The sequence below is a fragment of the Populus trichocarpa genome, chromosome 3 (assembly GCF_000002775.5).
Source record: "Populus trichocarpa isolate Nisqually-1 chromosome 3, P.trichocarpa_v4.1, whole genome shotgun sequence".
Classification (NCBI taxonomy): Eukaryota; Viridiplantae; Streptophyta; class Magnoliopsida; order Malpighiales; family Salicaceae; genus Populus; species Populus trichocarpa.
Window position 1 is genome coordinate 13,880,094 of NC_037287.2, and position 26,999 is coordinate 13,907,092.

The 26,999-nt window shown below is 32.4% G+C and overlaps 1 protein-coding gene and 1 long non-coding RNA gene across 2 annotated transcripts; one reads left to right on the plus strand and one right to left on the minus strand.

Annotated features, from left to right (window-relative positions):
* The first annotated feature begins 6,415 nt into the window (after positions 1–6,415).
* LOC127905043 (uncharacterized) lies at positions 6,416–8,152 on the plus strand. The gene is made up of 2 exons (XR_008058680.1): positions 6,416–6,603; positions 7,627–8,152. It is a non-coding gene; the product is annotated as an uncharacterized LOC127905043 (long non-coding RNA).
* A 15-nt stretch (positions 8,153–8,167) lies between these two features.
* LOC7479234 (protein DETOXIFICATION 56) lies at positions 8,168–10,041 on the minus strand. The gene has a single exon (XM_002304408.4). It carries the CDS (start codon positions 9,855–9,857, stop codon positions 8,328–8,330), a length of 1,530 nt encoding a protein of 509 aa, XP_002304444.3. The 5' UTR covers positions 9,858–10,041; the 3' UTR covers positions 8,168–8,327.
* Positions 10,042–26,999: the final 16,958 nt, after the last annotated feature.

Sequence of the window (26,999 nt, forward strand, 5' to 3'; positions counted from 1 at the left end):
CATCAAACACACCACCTAACATTAAAAACATGGTAGTTTAAATGCATTTTCAAAGTTTCAAGAACATAATATAAATGTAAATAATTACAAAAATAGCATTGCAATCCCTGCATCTATTGTTATGGGTAACCTTCATAGTTTGGACTGTCATATCTGACAATTTTATTATCTAGGACCTGTCCACGTGTAGATATTTCCATGACTGTAACTGTTATTAAATAAAAATATTTTGTTAATTTTATTATGCATGAAAACATTTAAATCTAGATAGTTATTTAGATTTTTCAATCCATAACAATAGAAATAATAAACATCTCCTGACCTTTTTGATAAAAAAACCAACCTAGATAATCATATACAACTTCTCAAAAAAACTCATAATGGGAACCAAAAAAATAGCCAATCACACCCCCCGACACTTACGAGAGCAAAGCACAGGGTGACGGAGAGGCCACGTTGAAGTCCAAAGCAAACGTAAACAAACAGTAAAGTGTTCTGTTTTGGCACCTGGGCAGGCTTGCCTTGCAAGTCCGGTTTCTAACTGCTCTGTTTAATTTGTAAGCAATCCAAGGAATTGAATGGACTCGATGACGCACTCACCTAGCTTTCCTTCAACTGGTATAAAGATGAAAGCACCAAGAGTCCCTTGATGAATTAGACCGGCTCCTTCTTTCCTTAAACTGGTAAATTGGTGCCTTTTGGCATGGTGTATAAACTCAAGTGCATGATTAATTTTTGGACATATTTTTTTTTAATTCAACAACGAAGGATATTCTTGATGAATATGCCTCCTTATTGTAACCTGTCTCCATGTTATTTGAAAATATTTCATTACATGGGCTAGCTAGCTCTCTTTTAAAGCAAAAAGACTGCTTTTAAGTTCTGTCGAGAAAACGTAAGTTCGAAGTTCAGTACTCGTGTTATGATCAATCCTATCATAAACTAAAGAAGATAAAATGTAGCATCATGTTCATTGTTGACAGTTGATGGATGCATACAATTACTTGTGAGAGGCATGCAGCCATGGGTTAAACGTGACCAATTTGCAGTAGATGCACGCATGTGTTGTATATTTCATATGTTTTTGTGTCAATTTCTTTCCCTTTCCCATGCAATCCCCAATGCATAACTTAAAAGAGACAGTAGGGTTTTTTTTTTTTTTTTGGCCTTTTCTTATCTGATCTTGCGCATTAATCGGGAATTAAAAGGAGATCGATGATGGGGGTTGTTATATCAAGTCAAGCCAGCTGGAAAATAGTAGTGGAAGGTAGAGATTTTGTTTAAACGTGTTTTTTTTATTTTAAAATTGAATTTATTTTTAATTTAAAATGTTTTTTTTAATATTTTTAAATTATTTTAATATGTCGATATTAAAAATAAAAAAATATTATTTTAATATTTTTATAAACAAAAAAATATTTTTAAAAAACCTACCACTAAATTCTTAAACACCTTTTAACATTAATCACAGAAGTAAAACAACCAGTTAAAATGCTACAATTTTAGGTGATATCAAGATAGCGATAGCTAACTTGCCCGCTCCCAATACTAGGCAACTGAGAACGTAGCCGTTTCTATCTTTTATATATATATAATAGATGAGAGAGAGAGAGAGAGAGAGAGAGAGAGAGGACATCATCTAAAAATTAAAATAATTGATGAGAATCGTCAAGTCTGAAACGATTGTCGGCTTTTAATTATTTAGATAATTAAGGTTTTATTACGTTTTAAAAACATTTATAAAAAAAATTATAATTTTTTAATTTTTTATTTGTTTTAAATTAATATTTTTTTTAAAAACTTTTAAGTGAGCATAAAAAAATTTTAAAAAAATTGAAGTGGTTATGAGAGTGGCAATAGTACGTACGTTTTTCAGAAGTAAGTGGGGTTGAAAAGCATTATAGCTGGGTTTTCTTGAGGAAGAAGCAGTGTATATAGATGATGGACCTATAATTGCTGTTTGAAAATTGCTTCCGTCCCGCGAATGAAATTATCTAACGTCGAGGGTAAAGCGTTAGCAGTCATGTATATATGTTCAAGAAAATCTTGATCTTTTAAGTATTTGATTTCATACCCTAATTTTAGAGGGCTTACTCGCTCGTCAATTATAAGCTAGAGATGGTTTTGTTCGTAGTTACAGGACTAGCTGTTTGGCACTGTATTTTAAAAATGTTTTTTAAAAAAATTGAATTTTTTTTTAAATTAATATATTTTTGATATTTTTTAATTATTTTGATGTACTGATCTCAAAAATAATTTTTAAAAAATAAAAAAAAATTATTAATATATTTTTCTAAATAAAAAATATTTTTAAAAACAATCATAAATACACTTCCAATAGAGTTAATTCCTCCCTTTGAGATTTTATTTAAAGTCACAAGGTTGCATTGCTTTTGGTGCTTGTTTACTGTTCAAGGGACTGCCGCAATTTGTGGTGTGCCAAAGCATAAAAATAATTTCTTCATGCCACGACAGTGGCCACTAGATTTAGAAACAATTTATTTTTGTGTTTTATTTTTTTAATTTATTTTTTTAATTTTTAGTTTAAATTAAATTTTTTGATGTTTTCAGATTATTTTTATATACTAATATTAAAAATAAATTTTAAAAATTAAAAAAACTTATCATTTTAATTTATTTTTAAATAAAAAATACTATGAAAAATAATATTTATCGATGCCTAAAAGTAACAGAGATATAATTCTAGATCTATCGACTAATTCCTTAATTACAACATTGAGACGTTACATGCAACGGAAAACAAAAAATGACCAAAAAAATGACCCTTCTTTGCATGGGTAATTTATTTTGTTTTTTTTATGGATGAAATGTTGGGTTTTTCGAAATAGCAAACAATAAATTTAAAATATTTTAAAATTTCGTTAGATAAATCTAAAATTATTTATAATTTATACAGAGATTATTACATCTAACCACTTGATTAGTTAAATGATATATTCACTGGTGAGAAAACTTTGTCAAGACACATGCTTTGACATTGGAGGTTAATTGTTACAGCATCCAAGACAAATAATGTTGATGTTTCTATGTCATACTTTTATGCTCCCGAGGATTTCTTTGTATCCTCGTGGATTGACAAATTGAGGCACTCCTAATTAGCTCCTTGAACGGGCCAGGCGAGAAGCCAATCTGCGACAGAAAAATGATTTTTGTTGTTCGAAGCAGTTGAATTTTTGGTCCGAGTGAAAAGCTTCTTTAATTCGATCACAATCTAGAAACAAATGGGATCCATTTAATTATAGTTTTATACAAGTCGGTGATCCCTTAATGATTTTTTCAATCTTCTACTCGGATTCTATTGGTGTTTTTCAACTTCACAGGACACCATGGGAGCAGAGTCGGTAGGCAGATGCAACCAACTTCTTTTACTGAAATGACTTTTTCCAAGTGATAGAATTCCTCCACAGATATTTTTTTTTTTTTTGACTTTGTGAGGATGACATGATTTGACGAATTGGATGAAATCATTCTGCTATTACAGCAGTCGATTATGATACTAATCCAAGATATGGTATAAATAACAAAATTACTTTTTTAAGATTGCTTTACAGCTGCGTGATAGGGTGACGGTGGTTGGTTTTTTTAGAGTGTTTTTTTTATTTATAAAAATATACTAAAAAAATATATTTTTAATATTAATATATTAATTTAATATAATCCATAAACATAATAAAAAAGAATTAATTTAAAATAAAAAAAATTTAAATTTTTTGACAGATATTTTTAAAACACAAAAATAAAGAAACTCTTGGTTTAAAAAAATAAAATAAATTTATTGGATATACTAGAGGATTCATCACTAGTTAGATTATTGTGAATATCAGACGTGATCTTACAAATAAATTAAAAAAAAATTCAAATACTGCTTGATATGCGAGCTTCTAATCTCACCTAAATCTTAATTAGTTTCCTCATACAAAATGCCCTTGACTAAAATTCTCCAAATCTGAAATCCGCGTGTGATAAATAATTGTCTCAGCCAAAAAACATTGAGAACTCATTGGTGGCATTGATTGATCTGTCCACTCCCACACCGAGTTGCCCACAATTCCGATTCCAACAGAAGGAAAACTTTAAAGTTAAGTGGTGAAAAAGTCAAATACAACGAATTTTGACATCATGGGTAATGATGGGAGACACGAACTGTACATGCAAAGCTGTAAGAACTAAGAAGCCCTTTACGAAGTGATCTGGTTTGCGCCGCACATGAAGAGATTTTTACTTGTCCCGTAAACCCTAAAAAAATCTGCAATTTCTTCGCCTTCTCTGTTTTAGCAATCCTCAATTCAATGCGAAAATCAGACGGACTAGATGTTAATCTATTAACAAGATCAGCCCAGTTTACGTGGACCACCATCTGGTCGATATCGAAAGCCTCTTCATGCTCCATTGGCACCCCCACTTTCCGTACTGTTTGCAAAGGTTGCTCAACTTCTCGTGGAACTTTTAACCGCGGATTGTGAGATTGGGGAGATATAGAGAGAGTTCTTCAGCCAAATTGACCTCTGATTAAGGTTGATGTCTCGTAGATCAATTTATGGCACCCCACATGTTGCTTGCTCACATGGCACCACATCATGATACAAATGTGTTGTGTCTCATCGGCATAATAATTAAGAAGATTGCTCTCAAGTTAATGGATGGTGTCTGTGGTAAAGTAACTGTAACTGAAATGTGGAAAGGTGGCTGTGCCGCCTGCTCATGAAATGAATTTATGGCTTAAAAATAATATCTATCTCTGCTTGGATAAATCGGCACTGGGCAGGCTTTCGTACACTGTAGATCAGCCGTTCTTTGTCTGTCTTTTGAAAGAAGTGGATATGGGACAACTTGGGCCAAGCTTGCCTAAGGAAAAGTTGAAGAAACAGGTGATCAGAGCTTGAATACTGATAGCAAGACAGCTCCCGACAGTACATCGAGTACATCGAGTCAGGCCCATTTAGATCAACCTCTGTGCTTTAGCTACTAGTTAACGTGAACATAAACATTAATCACAAACATTAACAAAAATACTGAAACAATTGAAGTGGCCTTTACTGTTCATGTATGCTCCCCATCTCTTTTATTTGATTTCTTAAGCTAAACTTGTGACCTTTGTTCTTATAGTAACAAGTGGCACATGAAATTATATCAGATTAAGGCATGGCCATGCATGGAAAAAGGCTTAACAAATAATTGTCCTCAAAGGCTGGTGAATATCACAGGTGGAAAGCAGACTTGTAGGAGACTAACACTGGGAAATGTGCGTGGCTGTTGAAGCTATGATATGCGTTTGTTAGCTTAACTTTTTAATGCTGTAAACTTAAGCTTAATATTTGCTCATTATCACACTTTAAAATTGAGAGCAATACAACTTTTAAATATGCGAACAGACTTCGATCGACTTCAATTAAGAACTAACTAGCACTATATATGTAGTTTTAGTGGAAGCATTTTCCACGATACAATGAACTAAAATAAACACGATTAACAAACCTGATCATGATTCCTACAGCTTATAAGAGATTCGTAGTTAACTAGGTTTGCACAATATTAACCATGGACCTTTAAGTTTATTGAAAGAGAATCAACACAACTAGCTCTTAACACACTCCTTCAAACTGATTTTCGTAGAAAACAGTTTAGAATTACTTTACTCCTGTGGAAGTTCTCTTCCTTAAACAACGTTATATAAGCAACAAACGTACCGATCATGCTTTTGAGCTTCTTGAACACAATATTTTTAGAGGTTTACCAATAATGAGGTTTTGTCAAAAGTATAAAAAATTTCGGGCCTACCCGATTGAGTTGGATAAAAAAAATGGGTCAAAGTGTTTAATATCCTATTTGGTTTACTATAATTTTTATTAAAGGGTTTTTAGATTTAAAAACATGTTTGACAAATACTCTTTAAGCTTATTTTTGTTAGCTTTAATACAAAAAAAAAATCAGTTTTTGTCAAATAAAGCCTAAAAAATAAAAAAAATATTTTCATCCAAAAATAAATTTAAAAAAAAAACATCCAAAGATAATTAGAAATTAGAATGAGTTTGATTTTTAGATATTAGGGAAAAATATGTGTTTGATGTGTTATTTTAGAAAGATATGAGCTGATAGTGTCGGTTTGTAGAAAGAGAAAAAGTTGCTGCATTTATGTTTTTTAATTTGAAAGTGAGTTTAAATTTTATGACATATCATACTTTTAAAGCGCGATAATATAAACAGTTAAATATTTTTTAAATAGTATTATTCTTCCTTCAAAATAAAATAAAAATTACTGTGCTAATCTTTTTTAAAAAACCCCTATTAAGGTAATTGAAAAGGCTGACATCCTATTTCCCTCCTGAAAGGCCCCGCTTGACTGATGATGCTCAAAAGGTCATCATTGGGCTTTTCAGCATAAACTAAAATCTGGCAAGTCCTGATTTGCTCTCTCTGCGGTTTTTTTGTTCGGTTTTTGTTCAACATGAAATATTTTCCTTCAATGAGTGTCGCATAAATGCAAGCCTTGGTGTTTGCAGACAGTCATGGAAACTCAGTTGATAGTGTACAGAACATCCGAACAAAATTTCTCTTAAGGGTCTGCTTACTGGCCAAGATCGGGTATTTATGAAAAGTAGTCTCTAAATTTTTATGATCCATCATGCTGCTATCATGGGTGATTGAATGTTGCCTGTGTTTCATGATTTGATGACATCCTTGAAAATAGTAGATTGCAAACTCAATGGTTAAGAAATCTAATTTATGATTTCTGTCTCTTTTTGGACTCAGGAGCCCTAGTTTTGTAAGTCTTTGTATTTGAAAACTAGATCGCGACATCCCTAATACTATTTGGCCTAGACTTCAACGAGACTTATGATGTTTCATCAGTTGTCGAAGATATTTCATAGTATATTTATAGTGCCAAAAAGTAAGGTCATGTAGAACTGTCCTTGTTCCTATCCTTTTCTGTTTGGTTGCCATCTTCTGCATGTTCTGATTCATGATGTTGGGGTTCTTACCTTTGAGTCTGACTGTCGTGTAATAGATGAAGAAACTAGAAAGTGTCTATGATTCTCTTATCACAACAAACACATGGCTTTCATTATTCAAATCATTCATTAAAATTCCCTTTGTTATATGTATTTTGAAGATTCTATTATTCCACATAGACTATAAAACAAAGGTTCTAGTTGCTTATATAGTACAAGGTCACTTCTCTTCCTAAGAAATGTCTTTTTAAGGATAACATCCACTAAATAGCTAAACCCATGTGACAATACCTCTTGGAAGGCTATCGTGTGTGGGTGTGGACACACATTATCAAATATGCTATGATACATTTATTCTTGAGTGAAATTCTTCCTATCTTGGAAATGATCTGCTGTTCTGAGCAATAGTCACATTCTCCGAGTTCCTGGTTGAGCTCCATTATACACAATTCATATTGTCTTTTTGCTTGTCCAATTTTTGTTCTTGGCTGTTGTAGCAAAGCATGTTCTTGGCGAGTGTGTTTTCCTGATTTTGCCTGAATCAAACTTTGCTGGGAACTACTATCCAGGACAGAGGGAGAAAAATAACTGTAATTACACCATTGAGAAAGTTTTTAAAAATTATTTTCATCAATTTGTCTTTTTGAATTTACAGGTGATAGTGGGGAAGTTACAACAAATGATCTGCTTCTAGGCATTTGGTCAGAAGTGGAATCCCCCGGCCACAGGATACTTGTTTCCCTCGGCTTCAATGATGAGAAAGCCAAAGAACTTGAGGCTTCAAGTTGTGGACCTGGGTTTCTTGATGGATGATACCTTCCACGTTCTTGATGACCATTGATGTAATTTTTGTATTTGGACAGGGCTGTTTTGAGCTCCTTGACTGAAATTGCAAACCCCACAATTCATGGATGGCCGTGTAAGTGTATTCTGCTCAGATATGTTCATTGAATGCTGGACAAGGAATCCTCTTATATTGAATCTTCAAAATGTTGCACTTTTTTTTTTCCGGCTTCAGAAACCTCTTTCTCACAACCCATTTCATTATATGATGAAACTATCTAAAGACCGAATCGTAATTGGCCTTCCTTTAAGAACTGATCTGATGCAACCAGGAGTTGAAATTTGGAGTGATTTATGAACAGTGAATTGATGAAATGATGACACTGAATTGCCGAAAGGCTTGGAAACAGATAGAATCCTGAATGTTAGAAGTTCCATCAGGGAATTTTGTTAATTGAGTTTGCCCTTACATTTAATTTTCCTAGAGTTGAGTCATACTTTTCCAATTATACCAGGAAATCCTGCATTTACGGTGGGGATACTTGGAAAAAGACACTTGTGTTCTAGTCACTCTCATACTTCAGCACCATCTTCTGTTTCTATAGTTCGGTGGTTCACGCATTCTTTAATCCTAACATCCTCTTGCACGTCACAGGACGCAAGTTTTTGTGCCTTGTCGGCTTCTACCTGCCAATCAATCCTAACAACGAAACCTACTAACAAAATCAAGCACGCAGCTAATCCAATCAGGAAGCCTATCAACAACCCACCGAGGCCTAGGGCTGCTTTGAAGGCTAAGAGTATTGCTATTGGCACGGCTAGAAAATAGAACCCGCCAAGATTGGCATAGGTGCTCAACCATGGCCTAGCTGTTCCCCGGGCTATGCCTCCGCAAACTGCTAAAGGAAAATTTACCACTTCAATCAAAGCCATAAGCAACATCATCTTCTTTACACCTTTCCTGATCCCCTGATCATGGGTAAACAGAGACCCCCAAACACCTCTAGCCCCTATCATCACCAAGGCACCAACGCAACCTGAAACGGTGCTTGCTCCCAGAGACACATATGCAGATTGGTAAGCACGACCTGCTTGATTTGCACCAAGCTCATTTGACACACGAGTGGAAGCACAAGTTGCAAGCGATAGCATCACAGAGAAGAGCAAGTAGTCAAAGTTCATCACAATTGCTACCACTCCGACTGCCTGCCTGGCATTTGGTAGTCGTCCTGTAAGCAAGACCAAGATCTCCCAGCACCACCATTCAAGGCAGGTGGTAAGGCAACATGGTGCACAAAGTTTTAGCAATTTGAGCCAGTCATGAACATCTTGATCTAACCACCCTCCCTCCTTCCACTTCCCTCCTTTCCTGTTTTCCATTATCAGCACGTATAAAGCAAGTAAAATCACGACTATAAGATCCGTTATCCATATTGCCATAGACACTCCCTCAAGACCCTTGGCTTTTGCTAGTAAGATGTTGATCGGGATGTGAAAAGCTAGGCCCAAAGCAGAGCAAAACATTATAGGGACTGTTACACTTTGGGAGCTCAAGTATGCTTTGAGAGGACAAAGCAAACAGGTGATTATTAAGTCGGGGAGGAGATAAAAAAGGTAGTTCTTTGCAACACGTGAAATGTCTTCTTGTTGGCCAAAATAGATTAGAATCTTGTCCATGTTAAGCCACAAGAAAGATATAGGCAGGGTTGCAATTAGCAACAAGAAAGTTGCCATGAGGAGGGTCTTGTGTAGTAGCTTGAAATTTTTAGCTCCATAAGCTTGACCACAGATAGGTTCCATGGCACCACATAGCCCATTCAAGACAGAAAAACCAGTGAAATTAGCAAAAGTGAACCCAAGAGCGCCACCAGCTAACTGGAGCTCTCCAAGTCTGCCTAGAAATGCAGTTGTGATGGCTGATTTGGCAAACCATGTCAAATTCATTGCCAACAAGGGCAGAGCCATCCCTCGCTGTGTTTTTATCTCCAAAAGAATCATTTGCATAAGATTTGCCGGCCATATTTGGGTGGTAGGCGAAGATATTGGAGGAGGTTGAGAGGTTTTGTCAATACGATTCTCTTCAGTTTTTGATGGTGCACACATTATGGTTGGGTAAAATGGATTGGAGGGTTTATACCAAATATATAATTTTGTTGATGAGAGAAGCACTCTGTGCTCCTTAGATAAGATAAGATAAATATTTTCTTAGTGCATGGTTTTCGTGAAGGTTTGGGTGTCTAAAGGAGGAGCAAATTGAGGCTTTTTGTAACCAATCAAGGAAGAGACATTGGGTGGTGGATTTATAGTAGTGGGAGATGAGAATGCAAAGGCCAAATCATGCACCCAGATTTTCTTTTAGATATATGAGATATTCTTTTCAATTTGGTGTTAAAAGAAAAAGATGATGACCAAGAGGATTGCTGATTGAGCTTGTACTGTGTAACTGCCAATGAATTCCCTCTTTCACTAGCTGCCAAAAAAAAAAAAATGTTAGCATCAGATGTTTAGGTATTGTTGGACTAGATTTAGATGGTAAGAACATATATGTATTTGGTTAAAGAGATAGAAATAAATATAAAAATAAATTTATTAATATAATAATTTTAATTTTTTTTTTTATATTTTCAAAACAAGAGATACAAAGGAGATATGTTTCCAAAAACAATATTTATTGTTTTCTTTCCCTAAAATATTATGAAAAAAACTCTTAATTCCAAACTTATCCAATAAAGACATGTAAGGATAAAAATAATTATAATCATAATTTTAAAACATAACTCAGGGATTCTCTTGGACAAGACCTATGTCATGAATCAGGAGTGTCAACCCGGGTTGACCTGAGCCAACCCTAATTTCTTTTTTAAAAGAAATCAAAACGATGTTATTTTAACTAGTTTTTTTCCTTGAAAAAAATTCAATGAGTTTTTTTATCAGGTTTTACCTTAGATTGATCGGGTCATGGGTCAACTCAGGTTTTTGACCGGGTTAGGTGAGGTCAATCATTTTTCTATATTTTTTTTTAAATTCAGACCGATCAAGGCTCCAAGTTGTCCGAGTCCCGAGGAAACTTGCCAAGTCGATCCATGTTATTATGCTATTATTAATTTCAACACTTAATGTAAACTAAAGTAAATAAAATAATATCCAATTATTTTTAAAAAAAATATACAAGTTTGAGAGTTGTACATATTAAGGTCCGAGTCATGAATCAAGAGTATCAACCCTAATTTTTTTTAAAGGATCAAAACGACGTTGTTTTGACAAATTGCTTTTCAAAAAATAATCAACAAGTTTTTGATCAGGTTTTATCTTAGATTGATTGGGCCATGGATCAACTCGGTTTTTTATTGGGTTAAGTCAAATCAATCTTTTCTTCATTTTTTTAAATTCAGATTGATCAAGGTCCTGATTTGTCTAAGTCCTGAGGCAACTTGTCGGGTTGATTCAGATCTTATAACTAGAGTTATTATAATATAAAAAATTTCAACATTCAATATAAATTAAAGTAAAGAAAATAATATGTAATTATTAATTTTTAAATATATAAATTTAAAAATAATACATATTAAGAGTAAAATAGACTTTTTCATATTTTATTCTATCTTCTCTATCATAAACCAAACATGATACGAAGATTACTCTGTTTTCTTCATTATCATCAAATACTATTGTGTCTTCATATCATCTTTTGTCTTATCTTCTACGTTTGTATTATCTCTAATCCCGGGACAAAATAAAACACTACCATAAAATTTGATATGTTCAATAAGCTTTTCAAAAACTCTTGTATTGTGGTTGCTACAAGGGAAGTTTTGTTACTTTAATTAACGGTACTTTGACATGAAAAAAACAAGACAAATATGGAAGAAAAAAAAGTTAAGTGATAGATGTTAAGGTTGAAATGTGTATTATGGCACAATCATAATATTTTTTTTTCCTACAAGAGATTTGTAATGGTTTTGTGTTTCTTCTCCTCAATGAGAAAAACACCAATATTTTAATATGGATTCCATCGCCAACTTTTCACAACCAAACACCTTTCATTACTGCCAATTGGGTAATTTGTTGTATTCTCATATTAGCAAAGAGGCTGTACGTCGTATACTATGCATAATTATGTGTATTGAATAGTCTCAGCTATTGCCTCCAATGCAACACCAGAAGAATGAAGATAACGAGCGGTATATATATGTAGTGTGGTATATACTATATATCTTTTGTGTCTGCCTTCCGATATTCCCCATATCTTCCACGAGCCTCCTTCATTTGATAAAAATGGCATCACCGACTAATTATCTACATGTTATAATTTCTTTTGTGTTTTGGTGTTGGCATTGGAATATGTTCGGCTCCAGAAAATTCGAATGTTTGGCTGACCTACTAAGAAGCCATAGATGCAGTAAAAATTGAAAATAAGAGAATAATATGAAACGAATTGCTTTGTAGATTTCATAGAATATTGGTAAACCCAGGAATCTTAATGAGGCACAAATTACTACGAACTTAGACAGGGAGCATACTCCAGGCAGTATTTAGTCACCATTCTGGGTTCAAATTCTTTTACAAGACATTAAAAATAGGAGGAAGTTCTCATACAGGTCCGCACGAGTAAATTGTATGTTTTGTCCCTTTCCACAAAGAACCGGCCTCTCCGTTCCATCCATGTTTTTTTTTTCTTCTTCTTTTAATATTTTGAACAACAAACGCAAATCTGAGCCTCCTGAGAAGCAGATCCAATGTGCTCTTGTAATAACAACTATATTTATGTCCCGATAAAGTAGAGATTTGATTTTGATATGATATGTAAATACTGCCTCTGGATTTCCTAAGCACCAAAACCTAAAAGATATTAACAGAAGTAAAAAGGGGGGCTAAAAATAGGTGGGCGATGTCCTGGTCGATGGATGAAGCTTCAAAATTCGAAGGGCTAAGATAAAAAAAAGGGTTTGCATTTGACGAAAAGGAGTGAGCAATAATGCTGTGGTCCTGAATGGCATTTCAACTTGAGGTGGCTAAATGGGTATCAATGTTCTGAACCATGAGGAATCAAAAGAGACTTTCAGGGCCATCATATCTAAGGCTTTACGCTTTTCTTTCAATTATTTAAAAGGCACTAGCAATTAGGTGTTTTCTATTCAATTATCTCTGTTTTTTTTTTTTCTCCAAAAGAAAATAAACATCTAGCTCTTTCATTTCATTGTCTGTTCTCCAAAAGCAATTAGCCGCAAGTTAGAAACTCTAATGGTGAATTAACCTCAGAACTATATACTATGATAGAAGAGGGTGTGACCTTTAGTGGTCTCATGAATATTTTTTGTCAATTTATAATATTTATTTTGATAATAATTATATTGAAAATAGTAGCATAAACAATGACACTAATAATAATGATGCCATTAATAATAATCTCATTAATAAATTAAAGGTCTAGTGCAAAGTAATTAATTAAGAAAGGTGCTAAACAAAAACAAATTATTGATTTAAGCTATGCTGGTTTTTTTTTATTATAAGTTAATTTACTATATATTATTATAAAGGTAAATTTGTTCAATGGTTATATAGATATAATATATGTTGATGAAGGACTAAAATTGATATCTAGAATTGTTATGCACCGTAAACAAGAAAAGAAAGTGAGTTGGAGAAACTTGATTGAATATCTTATTAACGAAGGTAATAATAATTTGAAATTAAGAATGAGTTCTTTCCAACACATGGAAATTAATGCGGATGATTTTGATCACAAACATAACCTTATGATAACTGATATAAGTTTTGATCCAATCATTGGATCCGTCTAACATTTTACTTCGAGATTCTAGAGATCTTGTTTCTTATAGAGTGTGATTTTGATGGTATATGAGGTTGTTAAGGCTATCAAATTAGGCCAAGAAGTTTTTATTCGGGTTTTGTTATGTTTTTCTATTTACTTTATAACTTTTTATAACTTTTTTAGATTTTTTTAAGATGTTTTTTCTAGTACATAAGCAGCCTAAAAGAGATTCAATAATAAGTTTTGATTAGAAAAAAAATATTCTGCAATAAAAATTTGAATTAGGGTACTTCTTGTGATTGAAACCCTTTTCAATAGATTTTGTCTTTCTTTATACTTGTTTTTCTTATATTATTTCCATCTGCGTCACTTACTTTCTTATGTCAACAATCTCATGCACCATGTATACCATTGAGGGTAGTTTCTCCACATTACCAAGTTTGATTTCTTCTTATCTACACATCTTGAGTTTATGTGGAAAAAGAATCCAGAAAAGAGAAATGGAGAGTGGAGACACATCATTTGGTCATATATAATTGTTGTCTTACCACATTTGACACCAAAAACATCCTTAAATGGCAAAAACTAAAAGTTTCAAAGACGAGTTATCTCTGTTCATGCTAATGTAGAAAGCCTTGATGAACAGATAACAACCCTCCACAGACTCCTATTCCTTTCTTTTCTTATGATGGCAGGCAAAATCAAAACAAAGCAGTTTCGTAAAGAAATTCACCATATATATATATATATATATATATATATATATATATATATATATGCACAATACCATTCTCTATGGTTTATAACCTTACGCATGCAGTCCAAGAATTCCAAATACAAAAGAGTAAAGAAGGGTTTGAAAGGACAGTAGACATGCATCATTGATTCCTTTTCTTCTTTACAATGACCACTTTGCTTTCCAATTGTTCCCCGTTTATATAAAGCATGCATATCTACCTTACTTCCATAGTGGTATAATCCTTTAATGGATCTCTATGATTGAGTATCCACACTCCGGCCCGTGATTTTTCATTTTTTTTTAGAGTTGGTGATGACAGGCCTGTGACACTCTAGAGGTATGAATATTTTATGATGAGGTCTCTATGATTTTTGTATATTTGATCTTAATATCATCAGCATCTAGAGTATTAGGAGTGGAAGAATCAAACCTAAATGCGCATTCAACATACAAAGATGCGAAATGAATTAGTTACTTGTACCATGTATAAAGCTCCATTTTATGCCATAGTGCATCCTTTATGCAAAGGATTTGTGATTGATAGATAAGGACAAACAAAAGCAACATGTTATCTTAAAAACGAATAATTATATTTATAAAGGAGTTAATTCCAGTGGGATTTGGTGAATTTAAGATGTTGCGTTGCTTTCTGACGAGGAATGTACTAAGAAGCATAATGAATATCGCTTTGACAAGTCAATAAACTTCACCATAAAATATACATTAGAAATGAAAGAAAGAGTGCTGTATTACACAAGCAATTATGGGAGTTTGAGATCTTCATTGTTTAACTGGCCAAGTTATGTTACACTGTTATTTGAGTAACTTTTTATTTTTTTTAAAAAAGATGTCCTATGCTTAATAACCATAAGAAATAGAATTCAAAAACTATATAAAAAAACGAGACTTGAATCTAGTACCTTTGGTATCCTAAAATATATCTTGACCAAATTATCAGCAATTTGTTAATGCAACCTTGATCTGTCACATAATGCACCACAACACAGCAAGGATAGGCTTATCTATAATCTACCAATCATTTTCACGAAAAGGAAGGGGCACCTTGTAAAACTCCAAGCTGTATAGAAATAATTAAGGTTGATGTGATAAATAATTAGTAATTTTTTAATTTAAATAATTTGATTTATTCTCCTTAACAAAGATATCTGATGGTTTAATTAATATGAAAAACTCAGTAGATTGATAGCTGATAATTAACTAGTGATACCTGGTAAGTTAAGGTAAATGATACCTATAAAATATCTCATTTGATGGATATGAGAGACTTTTAGATGTTTAAGTTAGTAATTTTATAGAGAAAAAAAGTGCAATGATATTTTAGAGAGATAACTCTAAAAATATGTATGCTGAAAAATGTTAAAAATAAAGAGATTGTGAACTTTGAGTTTGAAAGATTTATGGTATATTTATAACCTATTAATTTTGTTTTGTTTTTTTTGGAGAGGAGGAGCTTACGTGTAATTTTATAATTGTAATATTTTAAATTGTATTTTGCTCAAAATAACATGTATTGAATGAATATAAAATATTAAGGGATCCGCGTAGGATCCTAAAAAAAATTTATAGAAAATATTGGGCTCGGGCAAATTATTTGAACCTATTAGAGATGGAAAATGAATCCAAATACACTATTTAAATTCAAATACACTGGACTTCGAGGTGGTAGTCTAAACCCGTGTGGGTAATGAGGTTCATGCCCATGTTGGGCATGACAGCACACCCAAGAAGCTGGGCGTCCGCCTAACATAATCTCTAGCTACCATGTCTAAGTCCATGCATCTTGGTAGCAGATGTTCTCGGGTGTGGTAAGCCAAGCCCCTGAGAATGTATTTTTTAGGGTCTTTTAAGCCTTTTGATAGTTTTCTTTTTCTACCTGTTAAATTTAATTTTGCCACCTAGTTTTCTGCATTTCCAGTAAATGGAGAGGGTAGCTGCAGCGCTCCGTGTGCATGGATACTACACTCATTGATGAGCATGAGGACAACATCATGCTAAAGTTTTATGAAAGAGACTGGACTTTAGCCCCCCTGTACAATAGTTATAAAACGTACCATGTTTGCAGGTTGTAAGGAACAAATTTATGTTGTTTCCTTTACATGAAGGAAGTTGCCCTTGCTCTGAATTGAAGGAGGGGAAAAAAATAAAGAAAGAAAAAAAAGAAAGGAAGAATATAAAAGAACAGAGTATCGGCAAGATCAAGATCACATGAAGGCACCTATATGAATTCTAAGTGATTTGGGGGGTTAGTAATCCATATATTCGAAACTGCAGCATCAATTATAATTCTCATTTCTTTCCCGAACTGATATGCCAATATTCTCCTATCTATTCAAATCAAATATCTAATCAAGTTAGGAGTCATATCCCAATATACTGATGCAGGGTTCGTAGTTTTATAGGTTAGGCCAGAGTCCAACAGAATGATTCCCCCCACATCCGTAATCACAATATAAGAACATAATCTGCTTGCAATCTGTGGAATTCCACGATCAGACACTTCTCAATTATGAGAGTGAGCATATAGTAATGGATAATGTTTTCAACAAATAATGGATTCCCTTCTATTCTCATTTTCTTCTCTCCTTTCTGAAGTAATAGGGTAATCACAGGCTCCATTGTCAGATGCCAAGGGATTTACTGAACTCCACTGCTACATGGACATAACCATGACCCTAATGATGACAAAGTGCTGAAATATCTTGGTTTAGGTACTTGTCACAGGCTCACATAACCCATAAATCAAATCCAATGATCTCATCTTCTTGTTTGACTGGTACTAGATCATCACATGTCAATTCACTCAAAGGTCATAAAGATTGTTTCCAGCAGATGCTTTCCCTGGATACCTCTCCTTCCACACACGAGTTAGTTTTGGTATGTGTGTAGGGCCTTTCTAAAAACTTCATGATCAAGTTGACAGCCTACTAAAACAGAGCCACATCACATGCATCTCCACCAAAATATTCTCATTCCGAGAACCCAATCAGCCTTCTTCCTTCTCTTTTCTTATTAACAATCATTGCCATGTATGCAAATCTCACTATAACTACCATCATCATTCCTTGCTTCCCCTCCCCACCATTATACCATTACCAATACTATACCCCATCTTACCGATCACTATGAACTTTGCTTACGGAGATTAAAGAAGTGGCGTAAAAATTCCTTCATCAGTTTAAAATGAATAGGTGCAACAAAAGAGACTTTAAGGCATCACTTCATTCATCAAGCTTTGCAGCCATGAAAGCTTCGAGTTAGCTTAAGCAAGTTTTCAAACTCATTGACACTAATGGTGATGGAAAAATATCCTCGTTCGAGCTAAGTGGATAACTGGTCTCTTTGGGGCACAAGAAATGTGCAGCCAAGAAAGAAGCTGAGAAAATTATTAGATAGTTGGATTCAAATGGGGATGGATACATTGACTTGGATGATCTTTTGAATGTTATAACTGAATGTGGCAGCGAGAAAGATGATCTTATGGATGCTTTTCTTATATTTGACATTGATAAGAATGGATTTATATCAGCTAAGGAGCTGAACCAGGTACTGACTGGCCTAGGTTACAAGAAATGTGATCTTGAGGAATGTTTTCTGATTATAAAAGGAGTTGACAAGGATGGAAATGGGCTTGTAGATTTACGGGAATTCCAACAACATGAACAGGTTTAAAACATCAAATTTTAGCGATGGTTTGTGCTATGCCGTGACTTGATTAATTTTTTTTTAATATAAAAACAATATTCAGGTAATAATAATATTTAAAAAAAACAAAAAAAATAGAAGATTCAAGTTATTGACTTGATTAAGTTTAATTTATTCAATTAATTTAACAATATAATTAAAAAAAACATCAACATTAAATAAAGCAAACAATTTTTTTAAAAATAATTAACTATAAAAAATAACCTACCAGTATCATACTTGAAAGGAAAATAAAAAAAATTAGAGGATGAAATTAGAAAAAAAAATTCTAATTTTACAAATTATTTCAAATAAAAAAAAGTAATAAAAAGAATAAGGACCAAATCTAAAAAAAAAAATTTGAAGAACTGCTTAGAAGATTTGGAAGGTCAAATGCTAAAATCAAGGAGGAGAGAGAAAAAAAAATCGTCAGCGCCAAATCAGATGCTAGTAATCCACACGCCATTAAGGGAGGGAAAGGATGTCAAGACGATTCCCATGTTATCGTGGAAGGTGGCGTTTAGTCACCGCCGCAAGACACCTTATGCATTGTTCAAAGCAGATGTGTCTTTCCACGTACTAGTAGCCACATTTGGTTCTTAATAATATTTTTAGCAATTTCAATTAATTTGATAATAACCAATATACTTTGAAAAAAGAAACCATACTACCCCCAATACTCCAATAACAAGTTCAATTATTTTGTGTGCAAAGAGTAAAAACATCATTAGATAGTAGTAATTCACAAGGTTTTGAGTTTGTGTGTACAACAAAATATTAACTAAGATAAGGTTGAAGCATGATTTATAGTTTGATTCTTATGGACAAAATTCAAGGGTCCCATGGCTAGGAGATTATACATTTTTCAAATTTTAACTGTGGTATTTCTTTGGAGTCAAGGGATCTTCAGTAGTATCAGCTTGTGGCTATGTGAGGGTCTTTGTTCTAATAACTGAACCAATCATGGTTTTGGTTCTAGAATCTTCTAAGTGGAATCAGAGGTGTACCGCCGGGCTTGGTGGTTTATGGAGTGTATGGAAATAATTAATTTTTAAAATAATTTTTGTTTAAAAATATATTAAATAATATTTTTTTTATTTTTTTAAAATTATTTTTAATATTAGCGTATTAAAATAATCAGAAAAATAAAAAATATTAATTTAAAAAAATAAAAAATATTAATTTAAAAAAATAAAAAAATATTTTTTTAAAAAAACACTTTTACAGTAAAAAAAACATAAACTTATGAAGTATCGAAAAACTAGTACTTCCAAACAAGACAAAGCAGAGAATTAAAGATTGAAAAGTTATGCGTAGCGTCACAGAACAGTAGAAATGAGTAGAAAAGAAGACAAAGCAGAAAACGAAAGGTGTATTGCACCATTCAAGGGTCTTGTTTTCAAGTCCCACTACGATCCAAATCATTACTATTATTTTGAGTTTATTCCCAAATATAATTTTTTTTTTTTTTAAATTCATGTTCTAATCAGTACTTTAATTAATATGAACCTGGTTGATTGTCATGTTATCCTAAATTATTGTTCTTAGTTCAATTATATTGTTGATGTATAATGGTTTTTATGAAGAGGAGGTGATTAAATATGATTATTAAAGCGTGTTTGGTGTTGTAGTTCCAGATGCTTTTTAAAATATTTTTTATTTAGAATTATATTAAAATAATATATATTTTTTATTTTTTAAAATTTATTTTTAACATCAGTCAATTAAAATAATTTTAAAAATTAATAAAAATAATTTTAAAAAATCACAAGTTGCACCAATTTTTCCATATCCAAAATCGTTAGGTCCAACAATTATATAGAATTCAAATATACTCCCATTAGTTTTACCAGTCCTCTAATAGTTTCGATCCCTCTAGTCATTTCAAAACATTCATGGCTGAATGAGTTTTTCAAAATAACATATATATCATTAGAGGAGCAAATGTAACGAAGGGTCAATATTGATGGATATTTTTGAGAGTTTGAGTTCTTTCATGCTCTTTTTTTTTTTAATATCATGATTGATTATATTTCAAATTTTTATCTTTAGTTTTGAATTCTATAATAGGTATTCCCGGACTAGTGCATCGCTTACTCATTGGATTATTATGAAATGACTGGAGAGAGAGAGAGAGAGAGAGAGGAAGAAGAACAGCTTGCTTCAATGGGCACTTGTCTGAATTGCGAAAATGTGAAAATGTCCTAAACTGATTACCACAGGGCCCATTGGCACCATGAGTTAAATGGTCTGCGGTCTACAAATTTGGTGATCTCGTTAAACAGACAAGAGCTTTATTGGGTTTCAAAGAACAATTGGGCTAGCTCACTAGATCCTGATGACAGTAAAATGCTCCGGGGTTCGTATGAATAATTAACCATGTTAATATGTTTTTTTAACCGGTTTTTTTTTTCTCTTTTTTTTTTGTTAAATATTTTTGTTTTTTTTTTAATTTATCCTTTTTTCATTCAGTTTTTTTTTTATATATATTTTTAATTTTATCTTTTAATATAAAATTTTTATTTAATTTTACTTTTCAGTATTGAGTTGATGATAAATGGATTTTTGTATTTTATTCATGTAATAATATAAAAAAATTAATTCAATTTTATAACCCGGTCATGAATTTAACAAGTTAATTAGGGTTAACTCGATTTTTTTTTCTTTGATTATTTTCTTTTAACTTGTTTAGTTGATAAAGTTAAATTTTAATAACTTCCTTACAATTTAATTTAAGACGATTTTGAGAATTTTCAAGTTTAAATCGATTGTATGGAATTTAATAACAATTTTCAAGTTACAACCCAAATTCTAATAATAATTTCCAAAGTTTAAATTGTTCTTTTTTTAACCTATCATATAAATTAAAGGAGCAGCTTATTGTTAATAATTAATTAGTTAACTAATTAATTTTTGCCAAAGAAGACTCATGCATGCATGGCACAGACATTCTTTAACAAACTAGCTAATAATTAACTGGTGGCCATTAATTTAACTCCAAAAGGTTAATTTTCTCGTTCCATAGGAAATAGAACACTTAATTATTAAATCACATAGGTTTAAATTAATTTTATATGCATTTGTACAACGTGGATATTAATTATTAATGTGTTTATCTGTTGAGATAGATATATCTACGCACTCCTCAAAGATTGGAGATAGTCTTGATCATGTCCAAATAATAACATGCATAATCCTAACTTATATGTGACAGTAGAAAAGAATTATTCTTGCTTCATGCACAAACAACAAAGCGAAAAATATAGCATTATCCAGTAATCTGTATTGCATTCTATATAGATTACTTTCTAATCTTTGTTTTTCATGTTGATTGCTCTCTGGTTAAAATATAGTTTGGTCTTCGGATATCATTATCTTTTCAGCTTGTCGATGGATTTGTTAATATATTCTCATGCATCTAAACATCTAAACAAGAGCACTTTAAGCTGTGACAAGGGATAAACTAGCTAGCAGTAACCATTTTTAAAAACTCAAGACGCTAACTAATACATGGATCCTCAAAGTCATCATTTTTGTCTCAATATTTTGTGCTTCCGTACGGTCTTTCATAGATTTCTTTCTACCTGCTGGATACAAATTAAGTTAGTCGTCAAGTACCATAAGCGAAACATGCTTTAGTTATAAAATAGCTTGATTTTCTGTGATGAAATTAAAAATACCAAAGCTCAATTTCCAAGTTGCTTGTATATAAACCATGTAATGATATTTATAATCCACACCAAACGCTGTCCACTTTACATATACTTATGTAGACAAATGCCCCTTCCAACCACTTTCTCTTCTTCTTTCCACTGTTGTAAAACATGTGATCATCTGATCACTTTTGGCCAGCAATCTTCTCTTTCTTTTTTTTTGACAAGCATAGATCCATTTACAGACTATAAAACGCCACAAACACGGCGAGAAAAGGAGCCGGAGTTACAAAGGAGCATATAATAAATCAGAAGGTGCCTTGGATTCCACTTTTGGCCAACAATCTTGTGTAGCAATCGAACAATGTGACCAGATACTTGCGATTAACTTTATTTATTTCACCTTTGTATCAGAAATTAATATTCCTTGTAGCAATGCATGTAAATCTGCTACAAATTATTATGTAGCATACTAAAAATGTTTCCACGAGGCAAAAGTATATAGGGCATCAATGAGGAATAGGGCAAAAGTATATAGGGCATCCAGTTAGCCCTGATCAAAGACAGGATGCAGAAGGCTCCTTTTTCTATTCGAAGACAGACTATAAGAGCCTTAATTATTGATCAATTAGCTCGCATCAATATTTTCTCTTTAGAAAACTGCATTTTCTTGAACATTTCTTTTAAATGGGGGAGGGCTCCGCACGTTTATTAGTGACTTGTTGAAGGCCATAGGTCCGCCTTGAATTCAAAGTTTTACCACAAGCTTGAAAGAATCCTTGCCTACAAAGACTTGTAATAAAGATATTAATTTATCAAGATTAAAAAAGGAATACTTCAAATAAGTAATTTCTAATTAATGCCTTATATAACTAATGATGAAGTAATCCGACCTAGGACTCTTGAATTCCATTGAATTCCAAAATTGCCATGCATGTAGGTGGAATTGGGAATTCCATATATAGCCAAGAAATTAGTGTGAAATTAGAGCACGGCTGAAATTGTAAAGTCAATGTTGAACAAAGAACCAAGAAAAATTGGCGTGAAATGAAGCTTTAAACACTTTAAATTAACGCTGTCAAACTGATTAAGTTAACCTTGGATCAAGCAGGATGGGGTAATTACCAACAAGATTCCACATCGATCGATATATAGCCATCGATCACGTGGGTCGTGCCGCAGTTTGTCGTTTGCTTTTAGTGTCTAATACAAATCTTAATTAATAGTTTGTGAGATATAATTAAGAAATCCACATGTGAAAGGCACCAATAATGGTCCTCCCTGGAAAGTAATTAATAAATGGGAGCAACAGCCCTTGACTACATGGAAGGGAGGACTTGGTGGAAAGCAGAAACGTGCAGCTCTGTTCCAGATTCGAGGCAGCTGATGCCTTTCACATGGGCTGAATTAATGTTCATCGAAATGGACTTGGTTAGGATAAGTTTTTCTTTTTTTAGAAAAAAAAGAGAGAGTAAAATATGATCGAGTAACTAGAGTTGAATTAGGCTGTGATAGTTTCTAAGGTTTCATCATCATCTTCAACAACTTCGCTCTCAAGGCAAGAGCCTGCCTTTCTTGAATTTCAAGACCCCAGCTAACTATGTCAATGAAGCTCATGAAGTACTATCTTAGATTTTTCATTTTCGGTGGATGGACTTGCATGGCTAATTCTACAGCTTGAATTACAGTTGACAATCAAATTTCAAATCTATCTTATATATATTAATTCCTCACGGGTCTTGGTCGCTGTGTTGCTAAAATACAAAGCATGGGTAGATTAACTTATTTAGCTAACATCAGAGTTCTTCTTCTTGTTTTTTTTTTAAAAAAATTTAAATCTATGTAACATATTAAAAAAAAAATCAATCCAGATTAATCTATATTACCTGTATTTACTTATTGAGGACAGCATTGGATATTTGATCGAATATTGTATTAGCCTAGCTATATATGTTGCAGTTAATTAGTTTGTGTAGCTATGTAGTATCAACTGAAAACGAACAGGCGTAAACTGTTGTTGGTAGGCTTAGGGCATATCCGAATATAGTTTGTTTAGCTAATTAGGTTATATGAGTAAGAACTATGTATTTAAAAAAATCTTAAATTATCCCAACCAATTTGATAACAAATTTTTGAAAATCTTGGAGAAAAGTTGTGCATTTTTTATAAAATAATTCCTTCTAGTTAATTAAAAAAAAAAATATTTTTTAATTCAAGATATTTATCTATTAGTATGCATTTTCTTGGTGTGTGTGAAAATGATTTTTGTGCTTTAATATGTTTTTCGGCTCCCTAAATCTCAAATCCCTAACACAATTCTCAACCTCTAATTCAAAAGTTTAGATTGTTGGGTTATGAGATTATTGTTATATACAAGCCATTGACTTAAATCTTTTTTTTTTCTTTCTAAAACGTTATGTAATATTTTTCATATTTTACATGCTCATTTTTCTTAACAAATATGTCTTAATTATTCTTGAAGACACATCTAAGTGCTCTTATCCACGGATAGTTGAGGCTTGAGTGTCCTAACAATCTTATTAACTCAAATTAATCTATGTTTCATGATGAATTAATAAGATTATTTGAGGCTTGAGTGTCCTTAATTTTGAAGAGATCCACGGATAGTGTGTTATCAAGAACAATTGAGGAGCTAGCTACCATTGATTGGTAATTTGTTTGTTTCTCTTCTTCTTTGAAGATTTTAGCGTAAACAACTTATTTATATATAAATAAGCTAATAATTAATCTGCATCATGGAACATAAGTGACCCAGTGGGTGTTCCGTTGACCCAACCAGATTGAGTAGGTTCAATTATATAGTTTTTTGTTTTTACATAATTTGTTTGTTTCCCAAGAAAAATAAAGCCGGCAGATCCAGCAAAAGAGACAAAAGAAGTAGCGTGTCGCTAAATGCGCATTTATTTTCAAATGGGGGCCCTTTAATTCCTGGATTAATTATATTATTTTTTAAGAACACATTGACTTGGGCAACAGGCAACGACTACGGGAGATCATTATTACAGACTAGAATTACTTAAATCCCATGGGTTAAAGATGAAATCAAAATGTTCGCTTTTGCTTGATGTCTCTCTGCTAATAATCTCAAGAAATCAATTAGAACGTAGAAAAGAAAATAGAGTCTAAGCATGTTGAGAGCCTAATTTCTTTCGAATTGAGGAAATTGAACATCAGAAATTGGTGTTATATACAAATGTCACTGCTTCATCTTCTTCCACCATTTGTGCCCCACATGTCCTCATGCGTTGTGCTGTCCATATGTATGACTGTGGGTCAGCACCTCATTATCCATGCCCTAATTTTAGTATTAAAGTCAATGTGTAGATTGATTGAATTGATTATGTGTCTCTTCTCATCTCAGCATTATATGATTGTTATGGAAATCAGTACGGTCGAAGTTGAGCATCATGAGAAAATTAATGCATGTCGTCTCATATGCGAGGCAAAAGATGAAGAATTGACCAAAAATAAAAGTTACTATAATTGAACCTAATCTATAGTTTTATTTCTGAAATCAATAAACTATAATAAATTCTACATCTCTATCAATTAATTGTTCTGTTTTTCTTAACATAGTGATAAAATCAGAATCTTAATTTGAAAAGACAATAGTACATAAAAAATCCTAAAATTATATAAAATCCAGAAAAATTATAAAAAAATAACAAGATTAACTTAAACAGTATCTTCAGGGTATAATTTGGTGTTTTTTAAAAAACTCAACTAGTTATAACATATTAACCTCTCATAAAATTGAAGCTCAAGAATTTAATATAAAAATTTAAATTCGATTAAATAATCGGATCAAAAGTTATAATTTTTTAATGCTATTTTATTAATTACAATCAAACCTTTTTTTGAACTTAATTATATTTTATGAATCGATAAATATATTTGTTAAGTTATCTACATGGTTCATTAATTGCAAATTAACATCTAATTAAGTTATATCCTCACATGATTACTCCTAAGTTTCTACCAGTGCGGTTACATTAATATGTTTGGCTTTTATATATGATAAACTTAATCTAATTAAGATGGGATAATCTTCCAACGTATAATTTTGAAGAATTTTCGGAATACATGGCGGTATTTATTGAGGTTTAGGATTATGTGCTCGTTTTTTTTTGTCAACATATGAATCAAGGTATAATTAATTAATGAACCCTGCAGCGGGACAAAAATTGTGTGGTGATGTGTGTGTGTGTGTGTATGAAACTTAGAGATCGCAAAAGGTACTTCAGCTCATGGAAACACAGTTTTGAAGGTTAATTTGTCCTGGGCACGTTCCAAAATGAAAAATTAATCAATCAGCGTGATTTAAGTTATTGTAATCAAACAGTAATTAAAAACAGCTCCTGTGTAAAGTTTGAACTTTGTTTTCTATTTATGTATGTAAACACAGTCATCTCAAGAACTAAGATACAAATTAATTCAGAAAAAAAAATGCTACTAGTATTGTATTGTAATAAACTAGTTGTATGGACATGTTGCAAGAAGATATAACTCTAGTTATTCTATTTTATATGTGTGTGTTATTGTAGTCATTATAATTATATGTATTTGAATAAGAGTATTAACAGATCACGAGGTTCGCATCACATATACATATTGCAAATGAGTTATATAATATCATGGATCGGTCTGAAAACCCTTAAAATAACTCGAATCTAAAACCTTGTTAAATAAAACGGTCAAATCTTATATTGCTATGTCAGAGAGAAATGGGGAATTAAAGAGGGTCCATTTGCTTTAGCTCTTTCTCTACATTGAATTCTCCGCTAGGAGAGCTGTTGATCAAGATGACTATTTTAGAGATGGAAAAGCATTCGAAAATCAATTTTCTCCAAAGAGAATCAATATGCTCCCACAAAATCAAGTTGAAGGTTTTATGAAAATCCATCTTAAGTAAGAACCTGTGACCTCCCTAACTACAAATGTCATGGACAAATTCATTAGCTATCATGAATCTATCTTAATTAAATCTGATGCTCAAAAATAAAAGCTAGTTGGTTGACACTGATAACATATGCTAGAAGTGGTCACAAAAGATGTATTGTATTAATTAAGATTTATAGTTCAAAAAAATAAATTAATCTTGCCACTAGAAAGAACTCTTTAAATAATTACCGCCATCAAACAATACATAATCAGTAATTAAGAAAACACAATGTTGGACCTGTGCACAAAAATGAATTAATGGATAATCATTTGTCTCCACTTAAGAATATATGCATACGTACGTTAATTAAAGAGCCGTTAGGTTGGTTCTTTGTAATAATGGTCATATATATTTCTAGATAGTAGTTCAAAGAAAGGGACAAAGGAACGATCCTATAGCTCCCATCTCATTCGGA

Coding starts and splice junctions, on each gene's coding strand:
- LOC7479234 (XM_002304408.4), bottom strand. CDS start 9,857: ATGTGTGCACCATCAAAAACTGAAGAGAATCGTATTGACAAAACCTCT.